Source organism: Lepidochelys kempii, chromosome 3 (assembly GCF_965140285.1).
Source record: "Lepidochelys kempii isolate rLepKem1 chromosome 3, rLepKem1.hap1, whole genome shotgun sequence".
NCBI lineage: Eukaryota > Metazoa > Chordata > Testudines > Cheloniidae > Lepidochelys > Lepidochelys kempii.
Window position 1 is genome coordinate 136,098,852 of NC_136382.1, and position 22,512 is coordinate 136,121,363.

The 22,512-nt window shown below is 38.3% G+C and overlaps 1 protein-coding gene across 3 annotated transcripts in view; it reads right to left on the reverse strand.

Moving 5' to 3' along the window:
* Positions 1 to 22,512, reverse strand: part of ERO1B (endoplasmic reticulum oxidoreductase 1 beta) — a 65,641-nt gene that overhangs the window by 4,466 nt on the left and 38,663 nt on the right. For 2 of the 3 annotated variants that reach the window (XM_073338172.2, XM_073338170.2), the window contains 11 exons: positions 20,734 to 20,816; positions 18,169 to 18,242; positions 15,493 to 15,613; positions 15,354 to 15,400; positions 13,897 to 13,941; positions 12,533 to 12,559; positions 9,657 to 9,749; positions 9,217 to 9,463; positions 8,097 to 8,166; positions 2,986 to 3,072; positions 1,002 to 1,135 (listed from right to left, as the gene is read on the reverse strand). In XM_073338172.2, the coding sequence (XP_073194273.1) occupies positions 1,002 to 1,135; positions 2,986 to 3,072; positions 8,097 to 8,166; positions 9,217 to 9,463; positions 9,657 to 9,749; positions 12,533 to 12,559; positions 13,897 to 13,941; positions 15,354 to 15,400; positions 15,493 to 15,613; positions 18,169 to 18,242; positions 20,734 to 20,816 (1,028 nt within the window). The remainder of the gene's footprint in view (positions 1 to 1,001; positions 1,136 to 2,985; positions 3,073 to 8,096; positions 8,167 to 9,216; positions 9,464 to 9,656; positions 9,750 to 12,532; positions 12,560 to 13,896; positions 13,942 to 15,353; positions 15,401 to 15,492; positions 15,614 to 18,168; positions 18,243 to 20,733; positions 20,817 to 22,512) is intronic. The other variant, XM_073338171.2, reaches the window with a different exon arrangement.

A 22,512-nucleotide genomic window follows, 5' to 3' on the forward strand; every position in this document is an offset into this window, starting at 1 on the left:
AGTATATGTTGAAAATAGCAAAGATATTGCAAATTCTTCTTCCATTTGTTTGTTTCAGGGCAGTAACTAGAGATTTTTAAGCAATTCTAAAAGTAAAACTTCTTTTCCCTCCAAAAATCTGCCCTATTTATAAGACTGACACAACTATATTTAAGTGAGAGATTAGAAGGATTTCAAAAGAATTCCCTTACTTCATTATTTTATTTAAAAGATGACCAAATTTGCTAAGCAAAGTTCAATAGCTGTTTAATCCTACGTAAACTGGTTTCAGCGAGGGGGGGGGGGGTGGAGTGCCAAAAACCTGTAAAGCTTGCTCAGTTGCCCAGAGCCTAGTATGAGGAACAAAGTGGAGGTTTTTCACCCTTAAAAATTGTAACTCACACTGATGAAATAAAACTTTAGACTGATTGTTTCCAGACAGGCAAAATTCTGCCAATTTTTTACCAATGAAACAGCTACACTAAAGATATATAGTGATGTGGAAAAAATGAGCACCACACACAAAACTTTGCTCATTTGTAAAACTGAATTAGAACCAAGCATGCTTTTTTTTTTTTAAAAGGTTCTCTAACATGCAGGTAACACTTTTGCACCTGTCCCACATTTTTCATGTGTGCACATTCAGGACCCAAAGTGCATCACTACTGAGAGAAGAGCTGCGCTCACAGTATTCCTGGCTCAGAAAGAAAAAGTATCAGAAATCTCATGATAAAGCTTGTTGAAGAGATTCAAAGCCAAAGTTTCTAAACTTAGTTTCTGATAGCTACGATACGCATTCATTCTTGTGTATTTATCCAAATATGAACATTGAGACTTGCCATCATCACTACTCCAAATAGTTCGCACCAAGGTGTTAGTGATATTTATAAACTTACTTACCCTTCTCCTCCTCCCCAAAAAAGGTAATCTCAACCTATTCTTTTCACAGATTTTATCAAGAGTTAACCTTAAAATCTACAGCCTGCTGTTAGATACCTTCAAACAAAAAAAGGTAAACTTACCTTCCAAATGCATTTAGGAGAGCAACTATTTCTTGACGTGTGAGTTGAAAACCTTTTGACGGGCTATTCTCGGGAAGGTTCTGAATCTCTTTTTCAGAGAATAAAATCTTTAGAGCAGTTCCTAAGCCTTGAGTCTAAAAGAAATTCAGCATTTTTAACCATTAATAAAACAGTCTAGTTCACCCTTGCAAATTGTCAAGAGAAATTTACTTATTCAGGCATAACTCCATCTTACATGCAACACTGCCTTCCCCTTCAACACCTGGACATGCTCCCACATGTACCAGTACACACCGAACAATGTGCATACACTCCTCCAATTACACACCAAGTTCATCTTCTCTCTTTTACACATACTCCTCACCTTCAAATTAATGAATTCTCTTCCCATCACCATCAAATTTCAGTTCTTCCCTCTCCCTAGCCGCTTCCTCCCAAATTCATGATTTTTCTTCTCTGCCGAACCAAATCTACTACCACAAAGCAGCAGCTCTTCAAGGTTGCTAAAGCCACCTGAGCCCCTCTCCCCTAATCAGGCATCCTCATGGCTGCCTCAAAAACCTCTCCCCCTCAATCAAACCATTAGGCTCCTCACCTCCTGGCTGCTCCACTTTCAGTGTTACTACTTTAGCCTCTGCAGGGAAAGAGGGAGAGGTTTCTGCTTTAACTCCTTCCCTTGTGTGTAGAAAGTGGCTATTAGAGATTCTGAAGTGCTAAGGTGCCAGTTACCTTCTATCTCCCCCCCACACACACACACACTTCTATGGCCTTTGAGCAGGGGATTGGACTAGATGGCCTCCTGAGGTCTCTTCCAACCCTAATATTCTATGATTCTATTATAAGGACCCATTGGATCTGAGCAGGAGGCAGTGGTTTGGGGACAGTTTCAAGAGGATGCTGCAGGACAGAAGAGGTGTGTGCCTGGCTTAAGTTGGCCTCTCATGAGGAGAAAAAAGGATAGCGGAAGCACAGAGGAGCCAGTGAGGGGGGGATCCGGAGGATTCAGCAGAGGTCATTACATTTGCTCCTCCACTTATTCTGCTGCTGAGCTGAAGGAGGGTGAGTGGAGCTCCCTACATGCCTGATGGTGTAATGCCAGCAATTGCTCTCACAGTATTGGTTATTCTCAGTTCACATTTTTAAGACTATTTCCAACACTCAGGGGTAGTAACTTTAAATTCTGCTTTTAATTTAAGTTTAAGATCTGCAGAAGTCAAGACATTGGTAGTGTTATCAACACTTGCAGTTTTATTGTGAGTCTTGTAACATTTGGCTTCTTTCTTAAAGCTGCAGTTCCTGAAGGCTAATGAATACAGGAGAATCTCAGCTTTCATTTTAAAAAAGGTTCTAGCCCTAATGGTTGCAGAGAGAAGTCTGAAATCATGAAATGAGGAGGACACCCTAAAGATGCAGAAACTAGAAAGCAAACAGAATGCCCACAAATATTTGAAGTCTCAGGATTCTTAAATCAATCTCATAATTTCTGAATGTTTGTAAGTAGAAATACTGCATTTGTTATACTTGACAGAAAAGCTTCCTATTTTCTGTTGGCAAGGGCCATTTTGCAAGGTTCATCTATTTACTTCATATTAGACATATACACAAACGTGTCTTAAGATGGTTATAAAAGACATCACTAATGGGATTTTGCTTTTGAAGTTTGCTGAAAATTATGTTTCATAACTTTGTGAACATTTACATCTTAATCAGTGAAGTAACTGTGGCAAATATTAATAGTTTCTAGAACTTATTTTGAACATATAAGAAGTGCTATACAACATTTGAGCAATACCACATGGATACCAGAGAACTAAACAGTGACAGCCATCAAATTTCTAGATAAAAAGGCAGATTCCCAAAAAGGTATGCATACACAGGAAAGCAAAGGGGATTAGTCCTGCTTTGAGCAGGGGGTTGGACTAGATGATCTCCTGAGGTCTCTTCCAACCCTGATATTCAATGATTCTATGAAAATACAACGTACCTGCAGTTTGCCCCACAATCTGCATTTATCGCATCCAACACAATCCATTATGCGGGATATATTTTTGAAATGCAACCTGAATTCTTCCTAGCAATAAATACAGAAAAGAAGTTTCACACTAAGGCAGGCTTTTAAAAAAAAGTCTAGTGCTTTAAGCAGTTTAGAAAGTAGCAGGCTCACTAATTTGGAGAATCTACTATTTGTGGAAAATATGGAATTCTGGTTGATGTTATGAAGTAGTTATGAAATTGTATTGTGGAATGCCTCTATGTGGATGTAAACATAAGAACGTAAAAACGGGCATAGTGGGTCAGACCAAAGGTCCATCTAGCCAAGTATCCTGTATTCCAACAGTAGCCAATATCAGGTGCCCCAGAGGGAATGAACAGAACAGGTAATCATCAAGTGATCCTTTTCCTGTCGCTCATTCTCAGCTTCTGGCAAACAGAGGCTAGGGACACCATCCCTGCCCATCCTGGCTAACAGTCATTGATGAATCTATCCTCCATGAATTTATCTAGTTCTTTTTTGAGCCCTGTTATAGTCTTGGCCTTAACAACATCCTCTGGCAAACAGTTCCACAGGCTGACTGTGCGTTGTGTGAAGAAATACTTCCTTTGTTCGTTTTAAACATGCTACCTATTAATTTCATTTGGTGACCCCTAGTTCTTGTGTTATGAGAAGGAGTAAATAACATTCCTTATTTACTTTCTCCACACCAGTCATGATTTTATAGACCTCTATCATATACTCCCTTAGTCATCTCTTTCCAAACTGAAAAGTCCTACTCTTATTAATCTCTCCTCGTACGGAAGCAATTCCATACCCCTAATAATTTTCGTTCTCCTTTTCTGAACCTTTTCCAATTCTAATACATCTTGCAGTATTCAAGAAGTGGTGTACCATGGATTTATATCGAGGCAATATGACATTTTCTGTCTGATTATCTTATTATTTCTTAATGATTCCCAACATTCTCTTCGTTTTTTTGACTGTTGCTGCACATTGAGTGGATGTTTTCAGAGAACAATCCATAATGACCCCAAGATCTCTTTCTTGAGTAGTAACAGCCAATTTAGACCCCATGATTTTACAATGTATAGTTGGGATTATGTTTTCCAAGGTACGTTACTTTGCATTTAATCGACACTGAATTTCATCTGCCATTTTGTTGCCCAGTCACCCAGTTTTGAGAGATCCTTTTGTAGCTCTTCTCTGTCTGGGACTTAACTATCTTGAGCAATTTTGTACCGTCTGCAAACTTTGCCACCTCACTGTTTACCCCTTTTTCCAGATCATTTATGAATATATTGAATAGGACTGGTCCAAGTACAGACCCCTTGGGGACACCACTATTTACCCCTCTCTATTCTGAAAACAGACCATTTACTCCTATACTTTGTTTCCTATCTTAACCAGTTACCAATCCATGAGAGGACCTTCTCTCTTAGCCCATGACAGCTTACTTTGCTTAAGAGCCTTTGGTGAGGGACCTTGTCAAAGGCTTTCTGAAAATCTAAGTACACTAAATCCACTGGATCATCCTTGTTCACATGCTTGTTGACCTCCTCAAAGAATTCTAGTAGTTTGGTGAGGCAAGATTTCCCTTTACAAAAACCATGTCGACTCTTCCTCAACGTATTATGTTCATCTATGAGCCTGACAATTTTGTTCTTATAGTTTCAACCAGTTTGCCCAGTACTGAAGTCAGGTTTACCAGCCTCTAATTGCTGGGATCAACTCTGGAGTCTCTTTAAAAATTGGCGTCACATTAGCTATCCTCCAGGCATTTCATACAGAAGCTGATCTAAATGATGGTTTAGAGATTACAGTTAATAGTTCTGCGATTTCACATTTGAGTTCCTTGAGAACTCTTGGGTGAATACTATCTGGTCCTGGTGACTTATTACTGTTTAATTTATCAATTTCTTCCAAAACCTCCTCTCATGGCTGTTAGGATATAGATATACAGGCCTGTCTGTAAAGGCCTATACTCTAAGAATTTAGGTGTATTCTTATCACTTAGCTAGTTACAGAGGTATAAAAGAAAGAATCAAAATCACTGTCTGCCCGTGTAAGGACCTTCTCTTACTGTGACAGTCTGAGGCCCTGTTGTTAGGCTAAGGCCTTTGGCTAAGCAACAGAGGCAGCCATAAGCTGGGAAGCAAACGGTCACATCCTCACATTCCAGACTAGTCACATTGAAATAAGGTGCTATTGGGCTGTTCGGAGTACAATCCTGTCCTGATAATGCCTATTGCCTCCAGAGAAAGGGAAGTGCCTAGAAGATGTAAAAGGAAACTTAGTTTGATAGCATCCTGTCTGGCAAGAACTCACTTATCAATAAGTGAGTGGGATGTGAAAGCTGGGATGTGAAATCCTCATTTCTTTGTTCTATCACTGTAGTCCCCATTTCCCTATTGTTTGTCTGTGTAATCTCTGCTGGTTCTGAGATTGTTTCTGTCTGCTGTATAATTAGTTTTGCTGGGTGTAAACTAATTAAGGTGGTGGGATATAATTGGTTAAATAATCATGTTACAATACGTTAGGATTGGTTAGTTAAATTTCAGTAAAATGATTGGTTAAGGTATAGCTAAGCAGAACTCAAGTTTTACTATATAGTCTGCAGTCAATCAGGAAGTGTGTGTGTGTGGAGGAATGGGAACAGGGAATGGGGGTGGGGAAATTGGAATCATGTTTAGCTAAGGGCAGGAATGGGAACAGGGACACAGGTAAGGCTCTGTGGTGTCAGAGCTGGGAAGGGGGACACTAAGGAAGGAAACTGGAATCATGCTTGCTGGAAGCTCACCCCAATAAACATCGAATTGTTTGCACCTTTGGACTTCGGGTATTGTTGCTCTCTGTTCATGCGAGAAGGACCAGGAAAGTAAGTGGGTGAAGGAATAAGCCCCCTAACAATGACACCTCAATCTGGGACAGTTCCTCAGATTTGTCACCTAAAAAGAATGGCTCAGGTTTGGGAACCTCCCTCACATCTTCAGCAATGAAGACCAATGCAAAGAAATTCATTTAGTTTCTCCGCAATGGACTTATCATCCTTGAGTGCTCCTTTGGCATCTCGATTGTTCAGTGACCCCACTAGTTGTTTAGCAGGCTTCTTACTTCTGACGTACTTAAAAAAATTTTTTGCTATTACTTTTTGAGTCTTTAGCTAGCTGTTCTTCAAATTCTTTTTTGGCCTTCCTAATTATATTTTTACACTTCATTTGCCAGAGTTTATACACTCCTTTTATTTTTCTCACTAGGATTTAACTTCCACTTTTTAAAGGATGCCTTTTTGCCTCCCTTATTTGCTAACAGGGGCTATAGCATGTCTCTGCCAGATCAGGGATAATAGTCAGTGATTGAACATTAATGGTTGCCCATCAGGAAGAAACACCTTGGGACAATGGGTTGGCTAAAGCTAGGAGAAGCTAGCTAGCTCCTCCAACTTCTCGGTAGGGAGTGGAGAGTGGAAAATCCTCAATAGCAGAAGGAAGAAACCAAGTGTTGGTAAGGGACATATAAACTTGAGGAACTCACAAAGCATGACACAGGAAGCTTTGAGCAAGAAAGAGGGGCATACTTTTGTGGCAAGGATGACCTGTGATAATAATTGTGGGGCCAGCCAATGTCAGAAAAAGCTAGCTAACCTAGAGCAGGAGAGAGGCTACATGACTCTGAAGAAAAACTATGATCTGAGCAGAAGGGTCCTGGACACCCCAAAGGACTTTGCCAAAGCCCAAAAAACTCTCCAAGCTGGGAAATTAAAATCTTGTGCAAAGTCTGTTTGTGTTTGCTTTCAATATCACATGTCCCTAATGACAAACTGTAAACTCAGAGCACCCATGTGGCTGGAATTTATAGCAGAGGGTGTGGTAAACTATGGAGAAGTCTGAGGGATCAGCAGTCCCTGGGACAAGGCAGTTGGACCACAAAGGTCCCAGCAGAGGATCTGCAGCCTGAGGGTGTCCCTAGAGATACCAGCCAGTGACAGTTGCCTGTATTCTGTTCAGGTTCAAGAGTCTGAAAGAGTACACATGACTCAGTAAGGTGGGCCCCAAACACAACATCCTAGTGAGTATTCAGATGTGGGAGGTCGTGTCTGTGTCTGTGTAAAGTGTAATTACTGAGTAATGTTTTCCACCAAAGGAGATGGGAAAAAACAAGATTAGGCATACCATCTCCAATTCCCTAAATGGATTTCCTGTGAAGAATTACAAAATAGATGTTTAGCAGAAAATATGAACATGCAACTATCTGTACATCATAGTGAAACTAGATGGCCTGTCAACTCATTTAAGGAGGCAAAATTAGGAGAGAACACAAATAGAATCCATATGTATCCACAGCATTTTATCTAGTTAGTAGCTGCTGGGCCTAACTAATTTTCTGACAATGCTAATAGTTTCGTCGGCAACCCCTGTAATATAAATAAAATTACTACACTACAAATGAAACAATGATATGAAGAACAGATTTGCACCTTTACTATTTACTAATTCAGTGATCCAAGTTTCTGAATCTGAACAAAAGACCATGCAATAATGAAAAATGTTGATCACATGGATGGAGTGCTTTAAGATTAACTATCTGCCTCTACGAATCAAGGTTTCCTCATGTAAAATTCTTACTCAAGCTTGTTTGGAACTGCATTACACCTCCCCACCTTGTTAAAGGATAAGATGAAGCTTCGTGGGAAACAATCTATTTAAAAACAATACTGCTTCTATCACGAAGACTGATTCCATGAATTTGTCTTGCCATAGTAACAGTGGCAGAACAATGCACTCCAGTACAGATTTCAATCTGCCAGGCTGAGGATACAAGAGAAAAGCAACTCGTAAGCAGCCTTAATGGTCATTTTTGGATTTGTCACGCAATCTTCTTTATTGCCAAGCAGATGAAATTAGGTCAATTTGTTATAGGTTACTAAGTTTCTTTTACAAGGTCCAAAACACAATGCTATTCTCATTGTCCCTTCCCTGCATCCACCCTAGGTACACTGCTGTGAAGGTTTATTAAAAGTGGTTCTATTGTGTAAGTAAATAATATTCTGGGTTTTAATCATTCAAAAAAAATGTACATTAGGGATGTGTTTAGGACTTTACCTTTAACGACTTGGCCCCTTTTTTATCTCCTGCAAACATGGACTTTTCATCAAAGTGCATTGGAAAGGATCTGCTCAAACAAAAAATTGTAAAGAAAATCAGCACACACTACAATTTATCATCCAAGTTTACAGTATAACTCTACTAACTATTTTACAATTACTTGGAAGTTTCTGCTCTGGTTCATCGAAGACAAGTCACGATAGCCTGTGCGGCAGTGCTGATTAATGCAAACACACACTATAAGCACAGTAAACCACAAAGTCAAAAAAACCCAATCCTCTGCCATGTCTGAGGTGTGTATTAATCTGCATTAACATAAAGCCAAAAGTACCTCAGGATTATAAAAAGAGCATTATTAAAAAGTCAACTTTTTTGAACTCTCAGTCCATACAAAACAGTTTCTTGGGATTGCCGTATACGGTACCCATTTTATAAATTTAACACTACCTTATTTGAAGCAGTTTATTTGTTTTGCAGAGATTTCTCTTTGCTCCCCTCTGCCCACTAATCAAGACCCCTTTCTCCCATAGATCCTCTTAGTGTTCTTCTTGCAGCCTAAAAGTTACTTAGTTTTGTTATGATTTAGGACATGAATAACTATCTGAGTTTTTCTAGTGCAAAACGAACCAGAAGGCTGACTGAGTCACACAGTAGAAGAGGGGAAATGAGGTGACCTACAACAAAGTCTAGTCAAAGGGATGCTAAATATGAGTTGGTTGTGGGGACTCCCAAGTAGCAGACATACAAGAGGAGAGGAAATTGAGCAACGGGATAATCTACTTGTAAAAACTGGTTTAGCAGCAGGATCTCTGCTAAAGTTAGATGCTACATTTTACTAATATTTTATATTAAATGGCAAGAAATCTATTTTGAACACCTGGGAAAATGAGGGTTGGATGTTTTAAAATATTTCTTAATGGCTCTAACAAGAAATGTTTCCTTCTTCTCCTGTTTTTTGGCCCCTCCTCCTTTCCAATGCACCCTTCCAACTTGTCTCCTCATTCTCTTCCCCACCATCATTTTCTTTATCCAGCTTTTCCAAACCTTCTATCCATCCAAAAGTCACCTCTGTTCCTAGAAGATGGCTGAAATAGCAATACAAAATCTAATGACTCACTTTGTATCTCTGAAGATGTCTAGCAAGAGGGTTTTAGATTCAGCATCCTCTTGGACATTTCCAGTGTAAAGGTCTACAAATGAACGCTCGAAGTATGGTGCAACTTTTGACAAAGCACGCAGCTCAATCAAATATAAGAAATATAAATTCTTTAGCCTCCTTGGTCCTTCTCCTTTTGTTTCAATAGGGTCAAAGCGATGAATAAACTCCTTGACATTGTGTCCCCAACGAGGCTTCCCCCAGGTTTCTAAGCAGAGAACAGAAAGATAATTTTCAGTAAAGACAAACAACTACTGTACAAATACATAGACAAACTGTGTTTACATACACACATTTAATAGGCTTAATATATATACAAACAGACAGGACAAACAACTATTCCCAATGGCCATATAAGATGAGACACATTTTCAAGGCTCTTACATAAAAATATAAATTACCTTCAAGAAGATAGTTTGCACACAGATGTAAGTTGATGCTAACATGAAGTCCAGAAATGAGTTTATAGAATACTCTTTTCTCCAGACAAAGACCTGGTTAGAAAAAGCATTGATTATTAAAAATATCATTAAGATAAAAAAAATGTTCACTGAAAATGTGATGCAAAATTTGCATTGTTTAACTTTTAGTGTTGGACTTAGAATTAAGGAAAATGCCACTTTAAAAAAATTCCAATTGCTTTCAGTGGGAAGAGTTTATATCTTAAGTCTACCGTCTCACTCACCTGCCCCCCGCCCCTCCATAACAGGCACACTTGTTCATTACCGGAAGGCTTTTGTCAGCACACGTTAAAAAGAAAGGAGCAGTTAAGTATTTGGTAAAAAAAAATCAGAACAAATCTCCACGCAAAAAAAAAAGTCATGTTTATGTAGTTTGGGTAAAACAGATTTGAAATAATCTACTTTGGCCTCTACAGCTAGGGAGACAATTGTACTAGTGACCATCCAGAAAGTAAAACAAAAATAAAAACTACCCCCCCCCAACACACACACACACAAAAACCAAACAAACAAGGTATCCCAACCTAATGGTCACTGCTATCTGCAACTGATATTTTATGGTCAAATTTAAAGGCAGCATTTGAATCTGCTAAGATTGTTCTTTTTGGTTGCAGGCATAAATGCACAAAAAATGGCAAGAATAAAACAAATACTTGGACAAAACTGGCCAAGATAAATGAAACTTAATAGTGGCAGTGGAAGACCTCAAGGCTTCTGCTTAACTATGATACAACTTAAATATCAAGATAGTTAAGATAAAACTGAGAACAAAAGAGGCAGAAAAAAACAAGACGGAAAGCAATTTCCTGGGGAAGTAGAAAGGGGAGGCAATGAGGAGAACATAAAGAGCACCAGCAGCCACAAAACAATTTCATCACAAAAAAGGTGATGATCCAGGCATATGTCCAGACCCTTAAGGACATGATCACTGACACCACCCATGAGGTGGTTTAACTGAAAAGTGCTATAGTAACTCAGAGGGCTGAAGACCCAAAAGATATTGTTTAGTGCAAGTATTCGAAAACTGAAACAACATACTGATGATATTTGAGGGAGCAAAATCAAATTAAAGGGCAAATTAAAGGGAAAGTGGGAGTCTTCAGTGGAAGGCAAACCAGAACAAGTCTTTGAGGAAGCATTTGAAGATGACAGTGGAGGTTGCATGACAAGAAATGGGAGGACAACACAGGAATAAAGGGCTGTAAGTAAAAGGACATGGAGTCACTTATGGAAGAAGGGGACTAGGAGAGAATCTGTTAAGGTCAAGTTAACTAGAAACCATATTTTCTGAAGTCAAGAAGCAGTGTTGCCCCCGGTGTAGAGAGAGAAAACTGATACGTATGCTACTTCCAAATGTAGAGATTCTGTCTACACAGCGGGGTAATGTGCAGGAGGGGATTGTGATTTTTAAAGTGCAGTAACGTGTTTCACATGAATTGGTCTATGTCAACTCTGCTGTTGCACATTAAAAGTTCCCTAGTGCACTTCAATGTAGTACTACGGCACTACATTGAAATGCACTAGGCAACTTTTAGTGCACAGCAACAGGGTCTACACTGATCCATTAATGCTCAACATCTTAATGCACTTTAAAAATCACCTTCCCTCCACCCCAAGTGCACTTTACCCCACTGAGAGGACAAACACTTACTACATATTTTCCAAGAGATTCTGGGTAAAATGGTCCTATTGCCAAACTGAAGTAACTGCCTTTTAGGAGGTCTGGTCTCCTTTACCGCCATATTATTTTATTTTAAAGAGCTGATATTATGCTTTCCCATGCTAGTAGCTGTTACAGCTGCTAACAGCAGCAGTAAATGCTTTATTCAGAACAAAGTTAGCTGCTTAAAAGGCTTAATGATGTTTTCTTGCTCCAATTAACAAAATATTCCTTTCCACACCTCTAGGATACCTTTGGTTGCTATAGGTATTAAACCTGCTTGGCATTTTAAGGCAATTAAAAGGTAAAAAATTGCTTTTTGCTGCTAACTGTTCTTTTTCTCGGTCTTAAAACCGATTCTGCTTGTATAAATGAGCGGTTCAGCCACCCCTGCTTTCTAAAACATCTGACAATTAGTCCTAATAAAGATCCTAGCAATTTCTTTGTCTACTTCTTCATTTTAGATTCTAAAAATTGGGAGTCATGAGTAGCTAAATGGTGAGCATTTACAATAACAAGGCAACTGAACAAAAGAGGAGGTCTCCAAGTCTTTGAATGCCTCTTAAAGTACTTTTATTGCACAAAAATCTCTCTGCATAAAAAGAATGCATTCTGAGTATGATTGCTTGAATAATTTCAGGAGGCTAATTTACCCTGATTTCAAGTCCAATTTAGCTCACTCTAAATACTTTTAAAAAACTACACTACCAAAAACTCTTTATTTCACACACCATATGTAGGTTCATAAAGAAAAGATATTCATAAATCTTCGTGTAGATCAAATGAACATAATATACAATCACCTAGATTTTCTAAAACATGCATGAGGACAGTTTTGTCTACAGTACAAAACCCTATTGCTTAGAGACAACTCTCTCATATATCATGGATAATTAGACTTGGAAAGTGAATACCAGTGTTCTAGCAGTGTAGAATGTCAACATAAGGGTACAAAATCTCTTACACATACTACAATAACTGATCCACTAACAAACAATTACTGGCTTTGGGATGAAGATGTACACTCACTCCAGGCACCAACCAAATATGACTGACAGTGAGTAGGGATAAGAAATTGAGGAACACTACTGGTATCTGTTCTTTCTAATGCAATTAACATTAATTTTAGGCATCATTATATCAACTTTTCTTTTACCTTCTAGCCATGTGTAGAAAGATTCTCCTGAAAACACAAAAATACATAGTTAAATCCATCAGCATTCATTTGTACATATTAACATCCTTTAAGTAGAAACTAGGGCCGTCAAGCGATTAAATGACCTACACGATATCATTCATAAAGCTGGTCAGAACTGTTCAAATCTGTTCAAAAGGCATTTTTTATGGATAGAACTTGCACTAAAAATGGCTTTTTGAACTATATGAAAATTCTGTGGAAAGTTTTCATATCTTAAAAAAATAATTTTTTTTCCATCAAATGGAAAAAAATTAATCAGTTCCCCTTCTCTTTTCCTTTTTCACTCACTTTTCCACTAGAAAAAAATGGAAATAGAAAGAGGGGAGGACCCAAACCTGAAACCTCAAAATCTGTTTATATTCTCAACAAATTTTTCATTTTATTAGTGAAAAAATTAAGATTTCTATGAAATTAAAAAAATTCTTGTTTCTTCCAAAAATTTTCAAGGAAGATTCTTATTTTTGACCAGCCTACACCACTCATTATTTCACACACAATAATGACTCCTCGTCTCCTTTGCAAACTAAATTTTCTTACTCTTTTTAATCTTTCCTAACATGAAAGTCTTCCCATGCCTTTAATAATATTCAGTGATATCCTCTGGATCATTGCTATTTCTACTATATAATTTTTGAGATGGGGTGATCAAAAGTAATGAAAGTGTTCAGGCTAACAGCGTAACCACTGATTTATACAACAGCATATTTTCAACATTTTCTAACCCTTTCTTGATAGTTGAAAATCTTGTTTGCTTTGACTGCAACTGTGCAGGTTTTCACTGAGCTGTCCACAATGACCCCTAGATCTTTTTAGAAATCAGCAATCAAAGCATTTCTTATCATACACAGACTACAATGGGGGGAAAAAAGGGGGATAAAACACCCTGACTATATATAAAGAAACTATCCAGGTAAAAAAAAGTTGTTCTTTTCCTTTATCAAATAAAAAGATTACATCTGCCATCAATGGAAAAGAGGAGAAACGCAAAGCCCTGCACAATTCAGGCCCAAAAGACTTCCACCCCATGTCTTGTAAAAACCTTCCCAGACCCTCTTTCATTTTTTCACCTTTACTCTTCTTGCTATTCATGTATTCCAGCAGCAAGACCATAAATATTCTTATGGGAAAAAGACAGACAAGTGAACTATATAATTAGGGCAACTATTTTGCCTCTTTTTTTTCCCCCACTGGTAAAAAGAGTAAAAATTATTTCTTCCTCTCCATCCAAAAGAAGTTTACGCAACAAGTAAACAATCACAATTACCGAAGTAACTCCCACTATATATTTAACTAGTATGGAGAATGTATTAAATCAGACTTACCATCATCCTCCCCTGGAAAAAAAGAAAAAAGTTGTAAATAAAGATCTAGGAACATTAGAAAAAAACCTTTTCCACTCTGTATGGGAAATGACACATGTACCCTGCTATACAGATATTTAAAGATGCAAGAAATGCTTCTTCAGTTCATGTCAGGAATCTTACAAATGGCTTTTCTTTTACACAGAAGATATGCTGTAGGTCAAACAGAAGTTATGGGCTTGGTGCAGAAATTACTGAATGAAGACCTATGGCCTGTGTTATGCAGAAGGTTTGGATAAATGTCTAATGGTCCTTTCTTGGTCTTATAATCAGTGAACTGTTCACTCCTGTGCATGTTACATTATAAAACACACTTAACATTTTAAATATAATTAGTACAGTACAATATTCAAATATACTTAACTGCCTGCCAACAGTTAATATCAATATCACTGAGCTAGGAGGTCAATATTTAAGTTTTTAATTAGACAAATTAAAAAAACACAGAAGGAAGTATTAGGGAGTAACAACAGAGACTCTGCCTATGTTCATGCATATAAGATATAGGGCTATATTGTGTTATTTTTTAGACTGAATTAACTGATTTCAATAGTGACATTTAAAAACAAAGACTGGTTACAATTTTGCCGATAGTCCTCATCGATGCTAAATGAGTCTTCCTTCATTTCCAACACGCAGGGTTTCTTTTTGAATGAATTTATTTACATTAATATTTCATTGTTATGGGAACTAGGCAACCATCAGTACAGAAACTGAAGACTTCAATTTAGATTCACTGAGAAAATAAAAACTAACTTATTTTCATTTAGAATTTTAACATCAAAATTCTATTAGCATAAAGTATGCCTACTTAACACTGCTTTTCAAACTTTCATCTTTAAGGTAAATCTTTCCAGTGGATCCCACTTTGTATAGTAGTGAAATGATACTACTTCAAGAAAACTCATTACTTATTACTAACTTGACTATGAAAGAAAAGTTGTTACTGTGCATTGTATTAGCCAATAAACATACTGAAGTGACAAAATTAGATGCTTGAGGAAAATAAATCAGATTCAAGATATGAATTTTGAAGATACTGCTGTAAGGTTTTTCTAACTCCCACCCATCTTAGTATGGGATTTTGACCTTGATCTTGTAAACACATAGATGTGCTTTAATTTGCACACAAGTAGTCCCAATGACTTTAATGAGATTGACATGCATAAGATTAAGCATGTGTGCAATTTAACAGGATCAGAGCACTAATTTTAGCTAATTAAGTTTTTGGTATATTAGGGTCAATTTCTTTATATTTCATGATCTAGTTTTTGTCACTTTATATGACACTGAGTGGACAACAGATAGTACTACAGCGTAGGATATTATTTGTATAATTTGGACTAGAAAATTCATTAAGGTGAGTTGAAATGCTTTTGAAAGTGTTTTAATAAGTACAAAATAGTTAAGAGACCCACCCCTGCTGGGTGCCAATGGATTTAAAGGACGATAGACAGATCGAGGCCTGAAAAAAAGTTAAAAAATAAATGATTTTTGTATTTTGAAGAAATGTTACTGTTCAAAGTATAAAGTGCATTTTCCTCCCTCCCCAGTTACTTGAAGCAGTTTTCTTCATAGATGCTGTTCCACACTCTCCATGCAGAGGCCCCTTTGTATCCAGTGTAACGTTCTGGATTCAGCAGCAAATCCACATACTGCGCATCCGGAGATCTCTCATCTAAACAGGAAACCCTTTGTTACATATTCTAACCAGTCACTTTAAAAGGACTGAGTTTCACAAAAAGCAGTTATACAGAACAAAGTAAAAGTGAGATCTCCGACATCAAACACTATCTTATCCTCTAATTTGGTTTTAAACACCAGCATAAATATCCTGTATATAATATACAGTGTTATACGCTAAAGGTGACATTAAATAAGATCTGCTTCATTCTATACAGGTTCTTGTACTGCTCTCATCACTGCAGCAGCTGAGTACCTTCCAGTAGGGCACTAAGCAACAGGACTAACACTGTCACGTGTGGGTCTCTCTCTTTCATTCTTTTCCAAAGAGAAGATTTGTGTATGCAAATGTAGTGGTTTTCTTTTTTTTTTTAAAAAACATGCTTCCGCTGGAGAAGAAGGTGGTGAGGTCTTTGGTGGTCCTTTGCTCCTGTGTGAGTTCGTTCCACAGACTCTGACTATTGCAAGTACAGGCCCCAATCCTGAAAAAACTAATGCTTGGACTTAAAAGTTAAGCAAGTGAATGGTCCCACTGGACATTGGGTCAATAGGACTACTCAGGTGCTTTCAGTTAAGCAGTAGTCAATAGTGGGTCAGTAGTCAATAGGACTACTCAGATGCTTACAGTTAAGCATGTCAACGTACAGTAAGTGTTTTCAGGATTGGGGCTATATGTTAAAAAAGAACACTAAATAATGATAGAAATTAGGACTTCCAATGTTCAAATTCTTCTAAAATCTAGGGTTTATTTTATGATTGCTTTTACAAGATGTATTTCTCAAATTTTATTCATTAGCTAAAAGAAATTTGTAAGATTTATTTTTAGATGCTTTAGTCCACATTTTCTACCAATTTACAATGCTGCCAACTAGAAATATTTTATAGTGCATTTTAGAATGCTCTTATAGCCAGGAAAAGCTATAAATTGCAACAGAGCATTTAATCATTCCTCTTATTTCTAGGTATATTATTTAAGTTCAACATGAATGCAAAAGGACCACATCCAAAAATAAAATTTCAAGATAGCTAAATACAGCTTTTTCAATGCTTTTTTAAAAATGTGAAAGATAACTGAAATACTACTCCCAAATTATTAAAGAAGTAAAAACTAGAAAATTACATATAAATAAAATATCTGATTTGAAAGGTCAAAAACTACAACCAAATGTCAAGAGTGTGTCACCCAATCAATCACAAGAGTAAGCCAACAGAAGCCCCGAGCACTTGCTCTTGTAATGATGAATGACGAGCAACCATAGTAGAAAGTAAGAGCTGATCTAGCAATGAAAAAAAGAATACCATCAGAACAGCAGTTAAGTGTCATTTCAGAAGTGATCAAAGAAGAGTAGAGAGAGGCGGAAGGGAGACAGTCAGAAGCTAAAATCATCTTAGGAAGCTGAACAGGCAAGGTGCAGGCAGCAGGCAGAAATGATGATGATAGAGAGGAAGCAAAAGCCTATGCAAGCTATGGGTTCCAGAACTACAATCTACTTCCCATAAAAATCCATACAAGCCAGAAAAATATGTTTTATGTGTTCTAATACTTTCCAAACACTACTGAGACAGCTTTAGTTCAATCTCTAACCTTTGTTAATAAGTTATCTAGAATAGGCTGCAATAATCAAAACTACTATAGCAGTTACCAGAAATAACAGCAGCCATGTTCTGAGATGAAGACAAATGTCAACGCAAAAAGATCAATTTTTGCTCATTATTAAAAATAACATGTTTACTAAAGGTAAAGAGGATTACTTCAATCCAGAGGCAACTAAGAAAAAAGCGATGCGGCGAAGAAACAAGCTCTTTGAAAGTGCAAATTTCTAAAGGTTAGCAAAGGCAATACAGTAAATGACTGAGGGTATAGCTACACCCTCAGTATAGAAAAAAACAAAAAACAAACAAACAAAATAAAACCCCAGCAGCTAGCCTCAGAGCTCAGATCAACTGACTTGGGCTTGCAGGGCTAAAAATAGCAGCGTGATGTTTGGGTCCGAACTCAGAGACCCTCTCTGCTCCTAGGTTTCAGAGCCCAGGCTCCAGCACAAGTCTACACTTGTTAGACCTGCAGCATGAGCTCTGGGAGCACAAGTCAGTTAACTTGGGCTCTAAGACTCCCTGGAGCACTGTTTTTTGTTTTGTTTTGCTGTGTAGACATACTCTCAATAGGTTAAAGCAATTAGGTTTTGCGTAAGTGGTCTTATGTTTGCCCCAGTATGGAATGAGGATTTCAGCATCTTTTACTGTTACTTGTGCACTCTCTTTCCTTTTCATTTCCATAAAATATACACCTGTCTATCCACTATCAAATGCCTCACATGTCGGTACTAATAGAGACTATCTCCCTATGCCCCTAGGTTGTACTCCCCCACCCACACACACTAAGAACTTTCCTTCTACATGAGAAGGTCTGAGATTTTTATTTGGCCAGTCAGCACAAAATTAAGTCATTTGTATTACACCTTTAAACTTATTTACTGACAGTGCATAAATATGCTTTCTTAGAGAACTTCAGCTGTTTTAAAAGCTTATTCACTCCAATATCTATTTTACCATCAAGTTCACAAAAGTGGTCCTGTGAATCATCATATCTTGCCCAGTCAATGAAAGCCTCTTTACTTTGGTTACTGAGAAAAAGAGAAAATAAACACATGTAATTGAATTTGACTTGTAAAAATGCTTTTATTTTTGTTTTTAAATGTATCCATGAAGAGCTGTCAAAATTAGCAATCATAAAACCACACAAATTAGATAATTTTGAATACAGAGAATTGATGGTGTGCAATATCTCTGGAGCTAAATTTAAAATGACTGTATCCGAAGCACTGGAACATATCAACGAGCTATTGCCTGTTAGATGCTTGTAAATTTATCTCAGGAGAAGGAAAACGAATGCCTGTATTTAGACTTGTCATACAAACACACCTTTCATGGCAAGCTGGAGTGTAAATCTAACCTACACTAGACTACAAAGCACTAAGTGCCGTGTGGACACTGCTGCTGTGCACTAAAAGTTCCCTAGTACACTTTAGTCTGCCCTGCATTGAAATAGGAGTAGGTTAGAGCACACTAGGGAACTTTCAGTGTGTGGTGGAGTAGATACAAACCCCAGCTTCCCAAGAACCGTGTGTTCGTATAGACAAATCTTTATATATTGTAGAAAAAACCCTGCACTGGCAAAGATGGACATGGGTCTTTCATCTCCTCTGTCCCATTTCTAACATCAACTGATTCTACATTACAATAGGAGACAAGCCAATGATCTTGATTACGTATATTGCTTTGTAAATAGGATTATCCTCTTGAAAAAAACCCGAAGAAAATACCAAGGAATTAATTGTCACATTTCCCTAACTCTTCCTCTCCAATGACCTTGTAGTATTTGTAACAAACTCAAATGTTTCGGTTTTGAGCATTTAGCAAACAATGGTAAGCCAGCCATTAACTACAGCATTTCAAAACCAAACACCAATAAACTCTCTCATTGGTAGTTAGCATGGTGCCTTGGGAAGTAATGCATAATCCCTCAACCACCCATTCTTTCTGACCAAGTTAACCCAAACTCAGTTTTACGAACCTAGGACCCACTCTGCAACAAGATCCACAGATTCCTCTCCTTTTGACATGTTTGGAAAAAGCAGGAAGAACCTGAAGGTGTATCAAGTGGAGAGAAGCTCTACTCCTAGGAGCTTCCCCATCCAGTCAACTTCCTGTATTTTGCCAGTAGGCAACCCCAGTTCGATTAAATTCAGCCAAACAGGCACAATACCCAGAGCTAGGAGCCATTAAAAGGGTGAATTGCTGGGTTTGAAGGATTTGCATAGGAGGCATAGGTACCTCCTGGCCTCCACATAACTGCTATCTCCCACTTGTTCCTATATCAGGGATTATCTTCCTGTTCCCTCCCCAACTTAAACACTCACTTTCCATGTTCCCAAGAAGCATGCTTATCTCTCCAACCCTTTACATGCCCGCTGTCCACTTTCCCAACCTCGTGAGCTTTAGGAGGCTTTTCACACTTTAACTCCCTTTTTCTTGGGAGGGAAAAAAATTTCTCAGTGACAGGCCACTTTGGCCCTTTTTTCTGCAGAGGGAGAAGGCTGGAACTTTTTTTTTTTTAAAATATGAGCAACGAAATTAGGAATCTTACTGTCTCCTGATTTACTATAGCTTACACTGAGCTTCCTGAAGCCAACACTCTTAAGATGATGTTGCCAAGAAGAAACATCTTAGAGTTCAGGTTTTACTGTTCAAAACTGGGGCCCGAAAGTATGAGATCTCTGCTAGGAAAATCCACTAAAGTTAATTTTATCTTTCTACCTTTTTTGGGAGGATGGGTGTTAGAAAATGTCCAAAAAAAAAAAAAATTACATTCTGAAACTGTTTACCTACTCAGCTTTTAAGTGGGCCCTAACTCAGGAGCCTCTAATCCAAATCATTTTGAGTATTGTAGAAAAATATTATTCCTGCTTCAGATCAAATCTACTACTTTATTTTATTTTTTGTTTTGGAAGGATGGTGCTGGGGAGGCAGGGGGCAGGTTAGAGAAGAGGCCAAAGTTGAGCTTATAGGAAATTGGTTCCTCAACTATGGAGCAACTGCCATTGTTGCAGTGTCAAGCTCCTTTGATCAAAATGGCCCTTCAATATCCGGCTCCAAACTTTTCTCTGCTGGGAATCCAGATCCCCCCATGAAGTACTCAGTAAATGCTATGTTCTAACATTGAGATTTCAGAGGCTGAGATAATTAGTTCCGGATGTGCAGATAAAAGATTTTAGACCATTCTCTAATATTTGTTTGTACTACTCTGCCCAGGACAAAGTGGTAATAAAAAACCCAAATGCTCTTTTTCCTGGGTTTCCTGCCTTTCCTGCTCAGAGTTTTGTATACAATAAAAATCTTCCTTTAAGAAAGGAAAGATATTTGTTCTCTTCCTTCCGATCTTTAGCTTCAGAGGTTTTTGAGTCCATTAACTCATATTTAACACCAGGGCTATTTTCCACTGTTTTTATAGGGACTATATAAAAGTGAAGAGAACAAAAAGCAGCAGTTTCCAAAACAACATACCAGAGTCAAGATGACCTTTTGTTGGTACTATTTACTTTAAGCACAGCTTACCTTAGAGTACTGTTAATTGCTCCCAGTTTGTTAGCTTGTTCACAGTCTTCCAGTTCTTTGGTGTTATTTGCTCTTTTTGAGTACTGTAAGAAAGGTTATATTTAGTACACAAACATTAACTAGAAATGTCCTTTACTTCACCTCTTTCTTAGGGAAGTCAAAGTTGTGCAGTAAATACAAATCTGTTGATATGGAAAACACAAGGATTCTGAGGATGGAAGGTAATCTTGCTCATTTTGGAATCTTCTCCAGAATCAAAGTTTCCTTTTAAAAAAAAAGCTTAGAACCTTTCCTATGTAATAAAAATCAATGAAGTATTTGCTTGGACATTGTGCAGACACATTGAAATACAGCACCAATGCTGATGTGAACATTCCCTTTCAACTTAAATAGAGCACTAAATTCAAAGACTAGCGTTATGACCACAAGAATACTTACAATTTTAAGTTTGTACAGAACAAGAGCATGATCTGATCTAGGAGGTCATTCATCACTGGAACCTGTCCATCGGCAGGTAAGCACTTGCTGTGACTGAATTTAAGGACATTCCTATAAAGTCCAAATATTTTTGAGTTATGCTGGGGAAAGCACAAGTTGAAAGCATTGATGAATTGGACTCATAGGCTTCTTGACAGTCTTAGCAACGAGAAGCCAGTCATCAAGATAGGGGGAAATGGTGAAGCCACAATGCCTGATGTGGGCTGCTATTACTAAGACGACCTTAGTAGTGACCCTTGGGGCTGTAGCAAGGCTGAATGGGATCCACACTGTATTGAAAATGGTCAGGGCCCACCAGGAATCTGAGAGCATCTGACGGGGTGAATGGCCACGTTAAAGTATGTGTCCTACATATCAAGAGCTGAAAACTACATGCTCTTTTCTAGGGATGGGATTATAGATGACAGCATAACCATGTGAAATTCAGTTTGCGAATAAGGCAGTTAAGATGGCAGAAATCAAGGATAGCCCAGCTGTCCTTTTTGGGTACTAGGAAGTATATTGAGTAAAAACCCTTTCCTTAATACTGAAGAGGTAACTGCTCACTTGCCAGGAGTTTATGTTGAAGACCCTGAACTTCCTCAAGGGAGATCTGCAGCTCCTCTGCAACACTATGTAACAGTTCCTGGAACTGCTTATGGTCATCGGGGGGAAGGAGATATTGGAGCAACTATTTATCCAAATATGAGGACAGTCTCGTCAGTACCGCCAGCTCCAGATCCATCTTCCTCTTCCATGGGGTCAGGAGGAATTTCTAGTTGTTGTCTTGCAGGTGAAGGGTGGACAGGTGGATCATGTCGACTCTGCAGAGTGGTACAGGTCCCAGTACCCCAGAGAAGGCCAGGAAGATGGGTCAAAGGGTGGCTGTGGGACTCTCCCTAGCATACGGTACCAACAGTTCTGAGGGAGGTGCTGAAGTGGAAGTTGGTTCCAGACTGGTCTGGGAAGACATGTTTCAGAGGAGGAGACATCAGTTCTTCAGGTTGTTCAGAGTCTCCGAAAAAAGAAAATACCTAGTGTGTATCTGTTGGCAGCACCAATGGTTCCACTGGAGGGAAACTATGGCTGTCCAATAGAATGGGAGACAGACTCCTCCCACAAGCTGCATCTCCTGATGGAGTCAGTCACCCACCCTCTGGTCTCTGGGTGAGGTCTCACAGATCCAGAATAGGTCAAAGTCCACCCTTGGCCTTGGGGATAGGAAATATCAGGACTAAAATCCCTTGCCCCTGAACTCCTGAGGAACCTCCTTTATCTCCCCCAGAGTGAGGAGAGATTGCA